This window comes from Oncorhynchus gorbuscha, linkage group LG01 (genome assembly GCF_021184085.1).
Source record: "Oncorhynchus gorbuscha isolate QuinsamMale2020 ecotype Even-year linkage group LG01, OgorEven_v1.0, whole genome shotgun sequence".
NCBI lineage: Eukaryota > Metazoa > Chordata > Actinopteri > Salmoniformes > Salmonidae > Oncorhynchus > Oncorhynchus gorbuscha.
In genome coordinates, this window is record NC_060173.1 from 89,367,525 (window position 1) to 89,382,572 (window position 15,048).

General features: G+C 43.2%; 2 protein-coding genes across 6 annotated transcripts in view; one reads left to right on the top strand and one right to left on the bottom strand.

Moving 5' to 3' along the window:
- The window catches only part of LOC124045290 (synaptotagmin-like protein 5), a 66,697-nt gene extending 58,986 nt beyond the window's left edge, over positions 1-7,711 (top strand). For 2 of the 3 annotated variants that reach the window (XM_046364586.1, XM_046364593.1), the window contains exons 10-17: positions 2,656-2,724; positions 3,254-3,432; positions 3,952-4,054; positions 4,375-4,536; positions 4,635-4,743; positions 4,863-4,998; positions 5,370-5,578; positions 5,714-7,711. In XM_046364586.1, the coding sequence (XP_046220542.1) occupies positions 2,656-2,724; positions 3,254-3,432; positions 3,952-4,054; positions 4,375-4,536; positions 4,635-4,743; positions 4,863-4,998; positions 5,370-5,578; positions 5,714-5,856 (1,110 nt within the window). In that variant the 3' untranslated portion in view covers positions 5,857-7,711. The remainder of the gene's footprint in view (positions 1-2,655; positions 2,725-3,253; positions 3,433-3,951; positions 4,055-4,374; positions 4,537-4,634; positions 4,744-4,862; positions 4,999-5,369; positions 5,579-5,713) is intronic. The other variant, XM_046364597.1, reaches the window with a different exon arrangement.
- A 257-nt stretch (positions 7,712-7,968) lies between these two features.
- Positions 7,969-15,048, bottom strand: part of LOC124045378 (sushi-repeat-containing protein SRPX-like) — a 38,050-nt gene continuing 30,970 nt past the window's right edge. For all 3 annotated transcript variants that reach the window (XM_046364690.1, XM_046364684.1, XM_046364677.1), the window contains 5 exons: positions 13,291-13,409; positions 12,814-12,993; positions 10,090-10,223; positions 9,081-9,202; positions 7,969-8,958 (listed from right to left, as the gene is read on the bottom strand). In XM_046364690.1, coding sequence (XP_046220646.1) covers positions 8,778-8,958; positions 9,081-9,202; positions 10,090-10,223; positions 12,814-12,993; positions 13,291-13,409 — 736 coding nt within the window. In that variant the 3' untranslated portion in view covers positions 7,969-8,777. The remainder of the gene's footprint in view (positions 8,959-9,080; positions 9,203-10,089; positions 10,224-12,813; positions 12,994-13,290; positions 13,410-15,048) is intronic.

Sequence of the window (15,048 nt, forward strand, 5' to 3'; positions counted from 1 at the left end):
AAGTTTCTTCAAGTGCAGTCGCAAAAACCATCAAGCACTATGATGAAACTGTCTCTCATGAGGACCGGCACAGGAATTGAAGACCCCGAGATACCTCTGCTGCAGAGGAGAAGTTCATTAGAGTTACCAGCCTCAGAAATTGCAGCCCAAGTAAATGCTTCAGAGTTTAAGTAACAGACACATTTCAACATCAACTGTTCAGAGAAGACTGAGTGAATCAGGTCTTCATGGTCGACTTGCTGCAAAGAAACCACTACTAAAGGACACCTATGAGAAGAAGAGACTTGCTTGGGCCAAGAAACACGAGTAATGGACATTAGGTGGAAATCTATCCTTTGGTCTGATGACTCCAAATTGGAGATTTTTGGTTGCAAGCACCATGTCTTTGTGTGATGCAGAGTAGGTGAACAGATGATCTCTGCATGTGTGGTTCCCACCGTGAAGCATGGAGGAGGTGTGATGGTGCTTTGCTGGTGACACTGTCTGTGATTTATTTAGAATTCAAGGCACACTTAACCAGTATGGCTACCACAGCATTCTGCAGCGATACGCTATCCCATCTGGTTTGCGCTTAGTGGGACAATCTGATGAGTGAAAATCTGTCCTCTGATCTGGAGTCCAAATGTGAGATTTTTGGTTCCAACCGCTGTGTCTTTGTGAGACGCAGAATAGTTGAACGGTTGATCTCCGCATGTGTATTTCCCACCGTAAAGCATGGAGGAGGAGGTGTTATGATGTGGGGGTGCTTTGCTGTGATTGATTTAGAATTCAAGGTAGCCCATTGATTAGAGCGTTGGGCCAATAACCAAAAGGTTGCTGGATTGAATCCCTGTCGTTCTGCTCCTGAACAATGCAGTTAACCCACTGTTCCCCAGTAGGCTGTCATTGTAAATAAGAATTTGTTCTTAACTGACTTGCCTAGTTAAATAAAGGTTACAACCAGCATGGCTATCCCAGCAATATGCATCCCATCTGGTTAGTGGGACTATTATTTGCTTTTCATCAGGACAATGAACCAACACACCTCCAGGCTGTGTACGAGCTATTTGACCAAGAAGGAGAGTGTTGGAGTGCTGCGTCAGATGACCTGGCCTCCACAATCCCCCGACCTCAACCAAATTGAGATGATTTGGGATGAGTCGGACCGCAGAGTGAAGGAAATAGAGCCAACAAGTGCTCCTTCAGGACTGTTGGAAAAGCATTCCAGGTGAAGCTGTTTGAGAGAAAGCCAAGAGTTTGCTAAGCTCTCATCAAGTTTAACACTTGCTTGGTTAACTACATGATTCCATATGTGTTATTTCATAGTTTTGATGTCTTCATTACTAATCTACAATGTATAAAATCGTAAAAATAAAAACCCTTGAACGAGTAATGTTCTAAAACTTTGGACCGGTAGTGTATGTATGCCTGGCTTCACAACATTTATATTTATTTTCTCATAACACATTTTGCCACCGGGATACTGGTCCAGTGTCTATACAGGTCCACACTTTTCAGTGTTGAAGGTCATGCACAATCAAAATGTTTTTCATGAAACTGGATGATATTTGAAGTAAACCAGATTTGGTTTAACACTGCTTATTAACACCAACACTGGGGTTCTTTTACACCAATAAGTGTTACTGTAACAATAACAGAGTTCATTTAACACCTGAATCGACACAATAAATGTTACACTGAAAAATCAACACTAGGTTACACTAACCAATTAGCTATGTACTGTCATTGCTGGCTTATCTACGTATTTACGCCACTGAAACCCCCTCAGTGTTATTCTGAGACATTGCTATGTTAACAAGAGACACGCATCCCCTGCCTGTCTGACATTTATGATTTCACCCCAGCAGTGGGATCTGCTCTCAATAACAGCAGAGGTGGAGAGCCATGATTAAGGAGATTATTCAGATGAATGGTGACTGGCTTCTGTGAATCTCCCCACTTGAAAATAATGTATGAATAGAACACAATGTTTGATGGCTGTACTAGGGATGGATAGGGGTGGATGAGGGAAACACACACACATACACACACAAAATAGATATCTACATATCTATTATTTCTATAATGTTCATGTATGCCTGAAATGGCGCTGTGGTCTAAGGCACTGCATCTCAGTGCAAGTGGTGTCACTGTAGTCCCTGGTTCAAATCCAGGCTGCATCACTTCGGGCTGTGATTGGGAGTTCCATAGGGCTGTGCACAATTGTCCCAGCATTGCCCGGGGTAGGCTGTCATTGTGAATAAGAATATGTTCTTAACTGACTTGCCTAGTTAAATAGATAAATCATAACTGAGGCCCAGAAAGGCTGCTTCTCATTGTATCCACTGCTCCACCTGGACCTGTTCCTTTGGGCCAAGCCTTTGATATTTACTGGTGTTGTCAGCCTGCTTTGTCCATCCCTGTTTATTCATGTTATCCCCGGAGGAGATCAAATCAGTTCCTACTTCATCTGATAAACACCATGGCAACCCTGCTAGATTCTGTTTTGTCACAGCATCTGGTGATGGGGTGTCTGGAGTTTCTGCTCTTGTACTTAGGTTCTTTCCCCTTGTCTCTGTCCTATTTACACTTTCACATGTATCACCTCTCTTCCCTCCTCTCTCTGTCTCCTCCTCCCACTGCTGGCTCTGGGTCTATTCTTCCTCTGGCTGCTAGTCTTCTACTCCTGGCTCAGAGAAGAAATGGGGCTACCTCAGTCTCCCTGGCGACTCGGACGCAGAGACTGTGAGTCCTTGCCTCCTTGCGTGTGCATGCTTGCATGTGTGCGCCACACTTATTGTGAATATATTTCCACCAAGCTGTGCCGCTCTGCTCCAATCGCTGCCACTCATACGGGCTCATCCTATGACATAAATTAGATCATCATAAGGATATTACATTCACCTGCCAGATACATCACACATCAAATGACGCAATCTGTCCATTCTGCATTTTTACCTTCAGAAAGACTAAAGGCTATCTAGGCCGACATCTGTCTTACTCTCTCCTCCTTTTCCCTCTACTTCTTTTTAAAATGTCCTCCTGCTCTGACTCTCCTCTTCATCTGTTCTGATTCTCTACCCCAATCATCTACTTCTCTTTTCTCCATTCTGTTCTTTTCCTCTCCCATCTCCCCCTTCTATTACACTATTTTACTCATTTTGCTGTCTCGTACCCCCACTTGCTCTCTCACTACCCATCTTCTCTATTCTATACCCTTTCTCCCCTTCTCTTGCCCCCTCTCCCCTCCTCTTCCCCTCTCTTCTCCTCACAGAGCAGTCTGAACAGTATGATGAGTATGTACAGTGAGACTGGTGACTATGGCAACGCCAATGTGAGTGGGGAGCTGCTGTTGAACATCAGCTACAGCTATAAGACAGGCGCTCTCAATGTCCTGGTGAAGGAGTGTCGCAACCTGGCCACCGGGGATGAGAGGAAGCAACGCACAGATGCGTAAGGGCACACACACACTGAACAACCTACACTCTAAGAAGAAAAGGTGCTATCTAGAACCAAAAATGGGTTCTTTGACTGTCCCGACAGGAGAACCCTTTAAAGAACCCCTTTTGGTTCCAGGTAGAACCCTTTTGGTTCCTAGTAGAACCCTTTTGGGTTCCATGTAGATTCCTTTCCACAGATGGTTCTACATAGAACCAAATAGAGCCAAAAGGGGTCTTACATGGTACCAAAAAAGGTTCTCCTATGGGGACAGCCACAGAACCCTTTTGGAAACCTTTCTTCTAAAGAGTGTATGCTTACACAAACACACACACTACATTATCACAGTCACTGACCATCAGCTCAACTTGAACCAATCCATGACTGAAGTGTGAACTCACCATGACCCACAATGACTGCGACAGTCATGGTATGATAGAGTAACCTTAGTGAAGCCCTGGGGTGATCATATGGATCCCTGCATACATGTCCTCCTCTGGAGTGTGGCTGAATGACTGTACCTTCCATTGGCAGCTATGTGAAGGCTTACCTTCTCCCAGACAAGTCTCGCCAGAGCAAGAGGAAGACCAGCATCAAGACCAACACAAACAACCCTGTGTTCAATGAGAACCTTAGGGTAAGGAAGTGTTTGTGTGCACGTATGAAAATGTGTATAGCTTGGGAGACAGTAAAATGTCATGAGTTTGTTTTTGTGGTCATGAGAATGTGTATCGATGCCTGAAGAAAGAGTGTGTGTCAATACTAGTGACAGTCAGCAGGTGTTCATATTTAAAGAAATGAAGCTTTCATTAACCTACACCACCATACCTAGTGTTTCAGCCTTCATCAAGGCCCTGGTGTGTGTGTTTTATTCCTGTATGAGCATCGGCAGGAAATTCGTTTTGGTACTCAGTCCTACTCTCCATCCGTCTCTCTCACCTGTGCTGTGCTGTGTAGTATGTGATCAGCCACTCCCAGTTGGAGACACGGACATTGCAGCTGTCTGTGTGGCACCACGACCGTTTCGGTCACAACAGCTTCCTTGGGGAGGTGGAGCTGACCTTTGACTCCTGGGAGTTTGACACTAAAATGGAGGAGTGGTACTCTCTGCAACCCAAGGTATTCTGTGTTTAGATGGACAATAGCGTACATGTGTGGATTTCTACTGTATGTAAGTCGGAAATGCTGTAAGTACAGTATGTTTGTTCTATGTGCAGCTGGACAGTAGAATGGACTCCACGCTCCAGTATAAAGGGGAGCTAACCGTCGTTCTTAAGTACATTCCTGCAGAGAGGAACCTCATGCTACCCCTGGACCAGGTCCAAGGTACTCCACAATTACCCCCTCTGTTTTATCTGCCCCCAGCCCAGCACTAACACACCTGATTCAACTAATTGACTAAAGATGTTGATAAACGGAACCCTTTCGTCCTCTCCTCCTCTCAGTGAAGAAAGGCTTTCTGAAAGGAAAGAAGACCAGCATCAAGCTGCCCAAAGGAGGAATGGTGGAGCTGCTGGTCAAGGAGGCCAAGAACCTGACCGCTGTCAAGTCTGGAGGCACCTCGGACCCCTTTGTGAAAGGGTGAGACGGGTGCACCCATTTAGTTTCATGTGGAGACCCATTTATTTCCATCAGCCTACATTTCTAGGACCTACTATCTACCTTCTTCCTATTCAATGGGTCTCGAGTGGCGCAGCAGTCTAAGGCACTGCATCTCAGCGCTAGAGGTGTCACTACAGACCCTGGTTAGATTCCAGGCTGTAGCGCAACCAGCTGTGATTGGGAGTCCCATAGGGCGGCGCACAATTGGCCCAGCGTCATCCAGGTTTGGCCGGGGTAGGCCGTCATTGTAAATAAGAATTTGTTCTTAACTGACTTGCCTAGTTAAATAAAGGTTAAATATTCCTCTGACAGTTTTGTATTTCTTGTTTCCTGTCTCCCCATCTGTTCAGGTATCTGCTCCCTGACAACAGTAAGTCCACCAAGCACAAGACGGCGGTGTTGCGTCGCACGGTCAACCCCCAGTGGAACCACACCTTTACCTACTGTGGCCTGCAGGCCGGAGACCTGAACAACGTGTGTCTGGAGCTCACCGTCTGGGACAAGGAGGCTCTGGCCAGCAACGTCTTCCTGGGGGGAGTCCGACTCAACGGAGGGACAGGTCTGTCTGTCTTTTCAATTATTTTCTCTTTCTCCTCTGAGGTTTAGGGTGATTTGTAGCATATTCAGTCAACATAACGCTGTAGGGATATGGAGTGTATGGAACAGATAGTGATGACCTATTGTCTCCCTCCAGACCAGAGCTATGGGAACCAGGTGGACTGGATGGACTCATACGGAGAGGAACAGCGGCTATGGCAACGCATGATTGACAACCCAGAGGTCCCCCAGGAGTGTACACTGATGCTGAGGTCCAGCATGTGCAAGCACAACACATGACATGGCGGGGGGGAGAAAAAGGAGAGAGGCAGTTGGAAAGACAGAGGGGAAACAGAGAAAGGTATCAGAGAGGGGAGAAAAAGTGGAAGTTAAGAAAGAGGGAAATAAAATGAACAAAAGAAAGAGAGGGACAGTGGTTGAGAGTGCTCCATGGCCTTGCTCTATCCCCGCAATAAAGAGCTGATGACATCACCCCACTTCCTGAACTTTGAACCCTAACCACTGAGCCACCCTGATCCTGCACTGGGGTTCGTGGCCCTCTACCTGGTTAAGTGGACAACCAGTCATGCCTTACACACACACACCCTGCCCTCCAAAGCATCCAGCCAAGACCAAGCACTGCTACAACAACAACAACAACTACTAATACCGCTGTACATTATGACATATATGTAACATAATGAACAAGCATGTGCCATTGTATGATCTGATCTGACTCCCGGTTTCCACTATGCACATACATTATGGGTGTGTGGGGGAACCTGTCCTTGTCTCTGTAGTTTATTTACAACACTCTCCTCTCCCTGTAATGAGACCACGAGTTAGAAGTTGTCCTTATTCCCAGATCTAGGATCAGATTGTCTTATCCTGCTCCTAACTATAACCACTAGTGGGAAGTTAACATATCTGACCCTGTATCAGTGGTTCAGGATAGCCTCTACCTACTCTCATAAGGTAACTACTCCAAAGGCACTTTGGGTTTGTTGCATTGCTGAGGAGATTTAAACATTCCAATAGAATACTGCACAATGACAATTAGGGTATGTTCAAGACTGCGATGTTTCATGCAATAATTGTATTATGCAACATTCTGAACTGATAATCACCTGTTTCAAATTGTTGCACAATTGCATTGTAACTGATCCTGAACACACCAATAGTTTTACTGTTGTCTTGATAAAGCACATTTTAAGAGTAGAACAGCACAAACAATACTCACTTCATCAACAGACGTTTTTGGACCTAACTTTGTGTGGAAACAGATTAAGGTGGAAATCTAACCAGAGATCTATCAGCACCAAATTGCTGATCAAAATGTATTGTGTCAAACGTGGAATAGAGTCAGGGCAGTTCCATCTGCAACACTGGAAACGTTTTGCCCCAGGAGCCTTGAGGAGATGAGTCAGTGTCCAGTCCACCCTCTGTCTGTGACTCATTGAATAAAGCACATCCGTCAGAGTGTCTGTCCCTGTAACTCAGGCCACTGTGACCCCTCGGTCCTTGTAACCTCCCTGGATGAGTAATAACACTTCTAGTATCCCCCCGTAAAGGGTTCCGTTGTCTTGGCATGCGTCCCAAATGGTAACCTTTTCCCTTTAAAGTGCACTTGTAGAGCACTATAAAGGGAATGGGCCAGTAATCAAAGGTCGCTGGTTCGAATTGCAGAGGTGAAAAATCTGTCCATGTGCCCTTGAGCAAGGCACTTAACCCTAATTGCTCCTGTAAGTCACTCTGGATAAGAGCGTCTGCTAAATGGAAATGGAATAGGGTACCATTTGACCGCAGACTATGTCTCTGTATACAGTCATATCCTACTGTGGTGCCATTCTTTCTGTGGAATGACAAGTCTGCACATTCGCCATTGTCTAAGTTTCTGTTATGCTCAACAACCATTGAAAAGTGCATAATAATAATGATACTATTAAAATGGCATTTACTGTATAGATGAGTTGTGCGCAATACCCTGCTGCTACTGAAGAAACACTAGACGTGTCTAACAGCATGTTACGGTCTCTGTTTTAATGTCCTCTCATTTCAAAACTAGATTGATTTGACTTTGGAATGTGACTGAATCCATCTCTTCTTTTGATTGCAATGTGTTATCAGAATATTTTGAAGTAATAAACCACACATATCAGACCACAGATCAGATCTCTATGTTTAGAACAGACTTTCTGTGCGGAATGTAACTGAGCGTGTCTGACCGGGTCAGTGTGTGTGTGTGTGTGCACGTGTGTGTATTTGCATTCCCACAGCAGCCATCTCTCCTGAGCGTAAAAGTAGAAAACTTTTTATGTCGTTACAAAAGACAAACTACATTGCAAAAGACAAACTAGACTGTCGTAAAACATAGTTCTGGTTCTAACTGTAACAACAGAAGGACGAGGTCACTCTTTTTAAGAGGGCTATTTAATCATGGTTGTGTGAAATCAAAGGGAACGAACAGCAGTGTACTGATGGAACAGCCTCACTGGCTGTCACATCACACACACACACACACATTCCCGAGTGCTTATTATTAATGTCCTAATTAAAACACTGCTACCAGAATTGAGAAACATAAATATAAAACAGCTAAAGGATTTTTCCAGTTTCATATCTTAAAAAAAGAAAATAGTTATTATACAAAACATCATAATAATAGTAAAATGTGTCCAAGCTTTAAAAAACAAACAAAAAACAAGACTGACGAGTACAGTAATCAATATGATTGTGATGACCCACTCTGCCCAGGACCTCTAACTGCTGTAGGATGCAGTGATGAAAGTGAGTTATATTTCCATTCTAATTAGCCTTGGCCCAATGCTCCACAGCTCCAAACTCCAATCAGACATTCCGATACTAATGATTCCTACTTAGTAGTGACTATTGAACCCCCTGTCTCCTTATAATTAGAATGGAACTTCAATGTGATGACTTTCAGTTGGTGGGAAATAGAGGGTTCAATGACTTATTGATGGATACGTTAACTAGCTGTGGTCTGCTATGGGGAACTGGAGGATGGGAGTCGGGTTCAGGAAGTAATATTAAGCAACGGTAGGGTTTAATTATGGACTTGGAGGGATATTGTGGGGGTGAGAAGGACTGTCCATGGGGTGAAGGAAATCGGGTGCGTTGAGTACAATTGGGAATAGTGGGCTTTTTTGGGGAGATGGTGCTGGGTTGGGGGTGTTAGTGAGGGGTGTCATTGAGATGTTGTACTACTGGCAGGTGTGGCCTGCCTCCTGCTGCAGCACCATCTCATCCATGCGTCCCTGCCAGGTGTCAATGGTGGTGAAGATCTGGGCTGAGGTGATGGGGTATGTGTAGCGCTCCTTGTCCATCCCCTGCTTGTCAATCATCACCATGTTGAAGTTATTATGGGAGATCTGGAGCAGTAACCTAGGCAACATACATCAACACTTCCATCAGGTCAAGGCTGAACACACAATGGTAGGTCTGAAGAATGAGTTATAGGTTTGTAATGAATGATGATGACGGTGTGTGTATGTGTGTGTGTGTACCGGAGTTGTAGAGCCAGCCCTGGGGGGATGAGTCTGTGGCTGATGCGGCCGATCTGTGCCGGGTAAATCCCGACCAGCTCAATCACCGTCACATGCCTGAGATCCAGACCACACTGGGCATGCTGGAATACACACACATTTACATTATAACCACACCAAAAACACACAAATAGCATTGTACATACAAGCACAGAACATGAAAATGCACTCAGATACAAATTCAATGTCAACAAGGTTCACAGAATCCATCACCTGACCTGTTAAAGGCCCAGTGCAGTAAAAAACGTGATTATCCTGTGTTTTATATATATTTCCACACTATGAAGTTGGAATAATACTGTGAAATTGTGAAAATGCCCTTGTAGTGTAAGAGGTGTTTAAAAAGACTGCCTGAAATTTCAGCCTACTTTGATGAGATTGAGTTTTGGTGACATCACCAGGCGGTAAATTAGTTAATAGATCAATAAGAGAGAGAGTTCCAAACCTCTCGCTAACAGCTAGTTTTACCTTCCCCACTCAGACCACTCCCAGACAGTCCTAGTACTATTCTTTCTTTAGAAATTGCTCTTTGCTCTTTTAGACCATTTTAATTGAAAACAATCACAGTAAGGTACTTAATTGTTTCCCATAAAGAATTTAATAACGAGATGAAATTGGCTGCATTGGACCTTTAAAGGCAAGGTTGTAATGACTCACCGCGTATGACAAGAGTCACCTCTTTCCTGACACTTTAAAGGTCACGCTTTTTAAAGGCTGCTCCCTTTTAATATCTTTTGACAGGCAGAAAATCATCCAAACCCAGAATAGCCTGAATTTACAGAGCACACCGGCATTGTTTATGCTGCGCGGTGACATTTTCTCTGTTTACCAGAAACTGAGGAACTATACATCCCATCAGCAGAACCACAGACAATTTGACCTACTCCCCCACTCGGTCTCTCTCTTTCCTCACGCTCTGCCTTTCTCCCCTCCCTCTCCCTCCCTCCATCCTTCCCTCCTACTCCCTCACCTGTAGATTAGTCATTTGGAACCTGTAGTAATGATTGGCAGCTGTGGGAGCAGAAATGATGAGGAGGCGTCGTTTCTCATAGAACTGGTCCAGCAGACCTGAGGCTGTACGCACCCCCACGTTGATGTTCATAGCTGTGACATAACATGTTATGACATCATAAAACACTACATCATTGCAACATATCACATCATCACATTCTATGAAAGCAAATAATGTAACTTGATTTGCAATTGCCCAAAAAAACTCAAAATGTTCATTTCATTGCTCTGTTTTACTTGTCTTTACTGGTCTTGTTGTTATAAAGTTTGCTCTGACTTGTTCCTTCCACAGCATATATCAGAAGTGCTATATGGAGCGTCACTGTATTTTAAAATATGATAGCAGTATAATACTGTCTCTTCTATTAGACAATAATCCACTTAAGTATGTGTCACAGACAGTGCTGGTCGATTTCAGAGCAGGCGGTATTGATCTGCTGGATCTCTGTGAGCGATCGACAGCCCATCCTGGCCGAGGGAGACATCCCCGTTTTCACCTCCAGCGAACCCCTCAGCACCCCTGATCACAACTTCAATGCTGCTTAACACACAGCATGGTGGATGTGTAATGTACAGTTGAAGTCAAAGGTTTACATACACCTATGTTGGAGTCAATAAAACTATTTTTTCAACCACTCCACAAATGTCTTGTTAACAAACTATAGTTTTGGCAAGTCGGTTAGGACATCTACTTTGTGCATGACACATGTAATTTTTCCAACAATTGTTTACAGACAGATTATTTCACTTATAATTCACTGTATCACAATTCCAGTGGGTCAGAAGTTTACATACACTAAGTTGACTTTGTCTTTAAACAGCTTGGAAAATTCCAGAAAAATATGTCATGGCTTTAGATGCTTCTATTAGGCTAATTTACATAATTTGAGTCAATTGGAGGTGTACCTGTGGATGTATTTCAAGGTCTACCTTCAAACTCAGTGCCTCTTTGCATAACATCATGGTAAAATCTAAAGAAATCAGCCAAGACCTCCACAATTCTGGTTCATCCTTGGGAGCAATTTCCAAATGCCTGAAGGTACCAGTACAAACAATAGTACGCAAGTATAAACATCATGGGACCACGCAGCCATCATACCGCTCAGGAAGGAGACACGTTCTGTCTCCTAGAGATGAACGTACTTTTATGCGAAAAGTGTAAATCAATCCCAGAACAACAGCAAAGGACCTTGTGAAGATGCTGGAGGAAACAGGTACAAAAGTATCTATATCCACAGTAAAACGAGTCCTATATCAACATAACCTGAAAGGCCGATCAGCAAGGAAGAAGCCACTGCTCCGAAACTGCCATAAAAAAGCCAGACTACAGTTTGCAACTGCACATGGGGACAAAGATCCTTCTTTTTGGACAAATGTCCTCTGGTCTGATGAAACAAAAATTGAACTGTTTGGCCATAATGACCATTAGTTATGTTTGGGGAAAAAAAGGGGGAGGCTTGCAAGCCAAAGAACACCATCCCAACAGTGAAGCACGGAGGTGGCAGCATCATGTTGTGGGGGTGCTGTGCTACAGGAGGGACTGGTGCACTTCACAAAATAGATGGCATCATGAGGGGGGAAAATTATTTGGATATATTGAAGCAACATCTCAAGGCATCAGTCAGGAAGTTAAAGCTTGGTCGCAAATGGATCTTCCAAATGGTCAATGACCACAAGCATACTTCCAAAGTTGTGGTAAAATGGCTTAAGGACAACCAAGTCAAGGTATGGGAGTGGCGATTACAAGGCCCTGACCTCAATCCTATTGAACATTTGTAGGCAGAACTGAAAAAGCATGTACGAGCAACGAGGCCTACAAACCTGATTCAGTTACACCAGCTCTGTCAGGAGGAATGGGCCAAAATTCACCTGACTTATTGTGGGAAGCTTGTGGAAGGCTACCCGAAACATTTGACCCAAGTTAAACAATTTAAAGGCAATGATACCAAATACTAACTGAGTGTATGTAAACTTCTGACCCACTGGGAATGTGATGAAAGAAATAAAAGCTGAAATAAATCATTCTCTCTACTATTATTCTGACATTTCACATTCTTAAAATAAAGTGGTGATCCTAACTGAACTAAGACAGGGAATTTGTACTAGGATTAAATGTCAGGAATTGTGAAAAACTGAGTTTAAATGTATTCGGCTAAGGTGTATGTAAACTTCCGACTTCAACTGTATGTGTGTGTGGTTTATAGTGATGGGGGAGGGGAAAAAAATCAATACTTACATATCGGGATATTATTTTTGACGATATATCGTATCATTTTGAAAATATCACAATGTCATTATTGTGCTGGTTTGATGTGCCTGCATGTTCTCATTCTTCTTTTTAAATAGGGAGTCAATTTGTTTTTCAGAACTTTTATTTCCATGTCTGATCAAAACTCATTTTCTCATGGCACTCTCTTGTCCCTCTGCAGGAGACAGATGGTGAGCAATATGTTTGGAACATCGAATCACAATATAATCACAGTATTGAATCGCAATACATATCGTATCGACACCTAAGTATCGTGATGATATTGTATCGGGAGGTCCTTAGCAAATCCCAGCCCTATTGGTTTATGTGAAGTGTAAAGTACTGTATGTGTGTCTGTGAGGTATGCTTATGTGATGTGAACAATATGTGTGTATGTGTGTGTGTATACATACATGTGTGTGCACAGATATGTACCTGCACAGTTGGTTTCCGTGCCTGACCAGGTGAGTCCATACTGGCAAACCCTGGCAGCACTGCCCTGGAGTTCATACCCTCCTGTACATTTGAAATCACAAGTGGCTCCGTAGTTATCTCCATCACTGTCACACTTCATATAGCCATTTTCTGGAGGGGTGATGGGGCTGCAGCGACGCACTGGTGGCACAAAACAGATTCAGACACACACTCTAAGGCTGTGTTCACGCATCCCAATTCTGATAGTTTTTTGCTAATTTTGTATTTTGACCAATCATTTCAGCTCTGAAAAAGATCTGATGTGAAAAGATTTGACGTGATAGGTCAAAAGATCAATTAGTGGAATATAAAAATTGTCTGATTGTGTAAAAGCAGCCTAACAGGCATAAATGTGTAAGTGTTCTGTGTTTGTTCCTTCAAATGTTGTCAGAACATTGCTGTCTGACTAGAAACACTGTAAAAATGTTGGGGGATCACCTCGTACTCTGACAGAGAAGCGGCAACTGCCTTTGTTCCCGGCGCGGTCATAGACGGTGTAGGACATCTTATGGAGCCCCTCGGGGAAGTGTCCAGGAGGCTTCCCTTTCAGGATCACACTGTAAACACAGCCTCAGTCAAATACTACACTGTGTCAATAGTACTGAAGCTTAACTAAAGACTTACCCTACTACTACTGCTACCATGAATACTACTATTACTGCGACTGCCACTAGACTTGGGCGGTATCCAGATGGTAATACCTTCATACCAACCTTGTGCTATACCGTGATATTCGGTAATGCCGGCACTGAACACAAGGGGAGCGGTTTTCTAAATCCACAGCCTCTGTAATCCTAAGGTTAGCAATGCTAACAAGTACATGTAAAATTTCATAGAGATTGCAAACTAAATGCTAACAAGTTCTTTGCAAATATTTTATACAGCCTCTGATCTAAATTATTTCCAGGACAAACGTCCCAGCTCATAAAGCTATACAAGTAACTCAAAAAGCTACTTAACAGTTTGCTGCAGGCACAAAACAAATACTAGACAGCAAGGCACTTGATCCAGGAGGCGATTCTCTACTGTTACTAAGCCAAGCTAACCACTTTGCTAGATAGCGAACTAGCTACTAAATTAGCAAACCAAATACACAACTGCAGAACATTTAGCACATTTTAGACAGTTAAATTAATAGCTATAAAATATATAGCTGGCAAACATTTAGTTGTGAATTCCATACTGTAACTAGATGTGTGCTGCACAACAGTGAGTGACTCACAAGTCTCTTGTTGTTGTGTGCTTGTAAACAAACACCACGTGAAGGAGGACTACCGGTAAGAAAAAATATGTGACAGGTAAAATAAAGAACGCAATCTTCTTTATTGCCTATCATATTGCACTAGCTGACTGCAGGTATTTACTTAAAAAGTAACTACAAATATTCAAATGTATACAAAAACTTCAAATAAATAGTTTAAACGGTATTGAAAAAACATCCTGTGGCCATTTCCAAATATCCCGCTATAAGGTATATACATGGTAGAGGTCGACCGATTAATCTGCATGGCTGATTAATTTGGGCCAATTTTAAGTTCATAACAAATCGGTGATCTGCATTTTTGTACGCCGATTACATTGCAATCTACGAGGAGACTGTGTGGCAGGCTGGCCACCTGTTACGCAAGTGCAGCAAAGAGCCAAGGTAAGTTTCTAGCTAGTGTAGCAGTGTGATGTTGTTCCCCTAGATTATGCACCAAGTTGCACACAAGGACCAATTCAAATAGGCCAGGTCAAGAGGGGTAATAATAATTATTCAGTGTGTTTGTTAAACTACAGCTGCATAGCTAATGTTAGTTGTTGGTGTACAAACGTTTTTTCATATCTATATTTTACATACACGTGATTGTAAAAGTTTTGTATATTTTGGTTTGGTCCATCGCGGGTTATCTGTATTTCCATACCCTCTTATTGTTCTCTTTTGCCTGACCTTCGGCAAGCAAAGTATGTTGTCCGTGGCTCGGAAATTGTTCAATATAAATCCGTGGTAATGTTACACAATGTGGACAATATAAAGATTTATTAAAGTTTCACCGAGCTCGCTAACTAGGGTACCTATTGTAACTTGTGAGTACTTGGGACTGTGTTTGAGTGAGTTTCTATGAGCTCGCGCAGGTGCCTGAGAGCTATGACTGCGCCAAGGGCTAAAATATTGTGTGTTGTCTCTTCGTGTGCAGGGCAAAATCGTAGCACCAA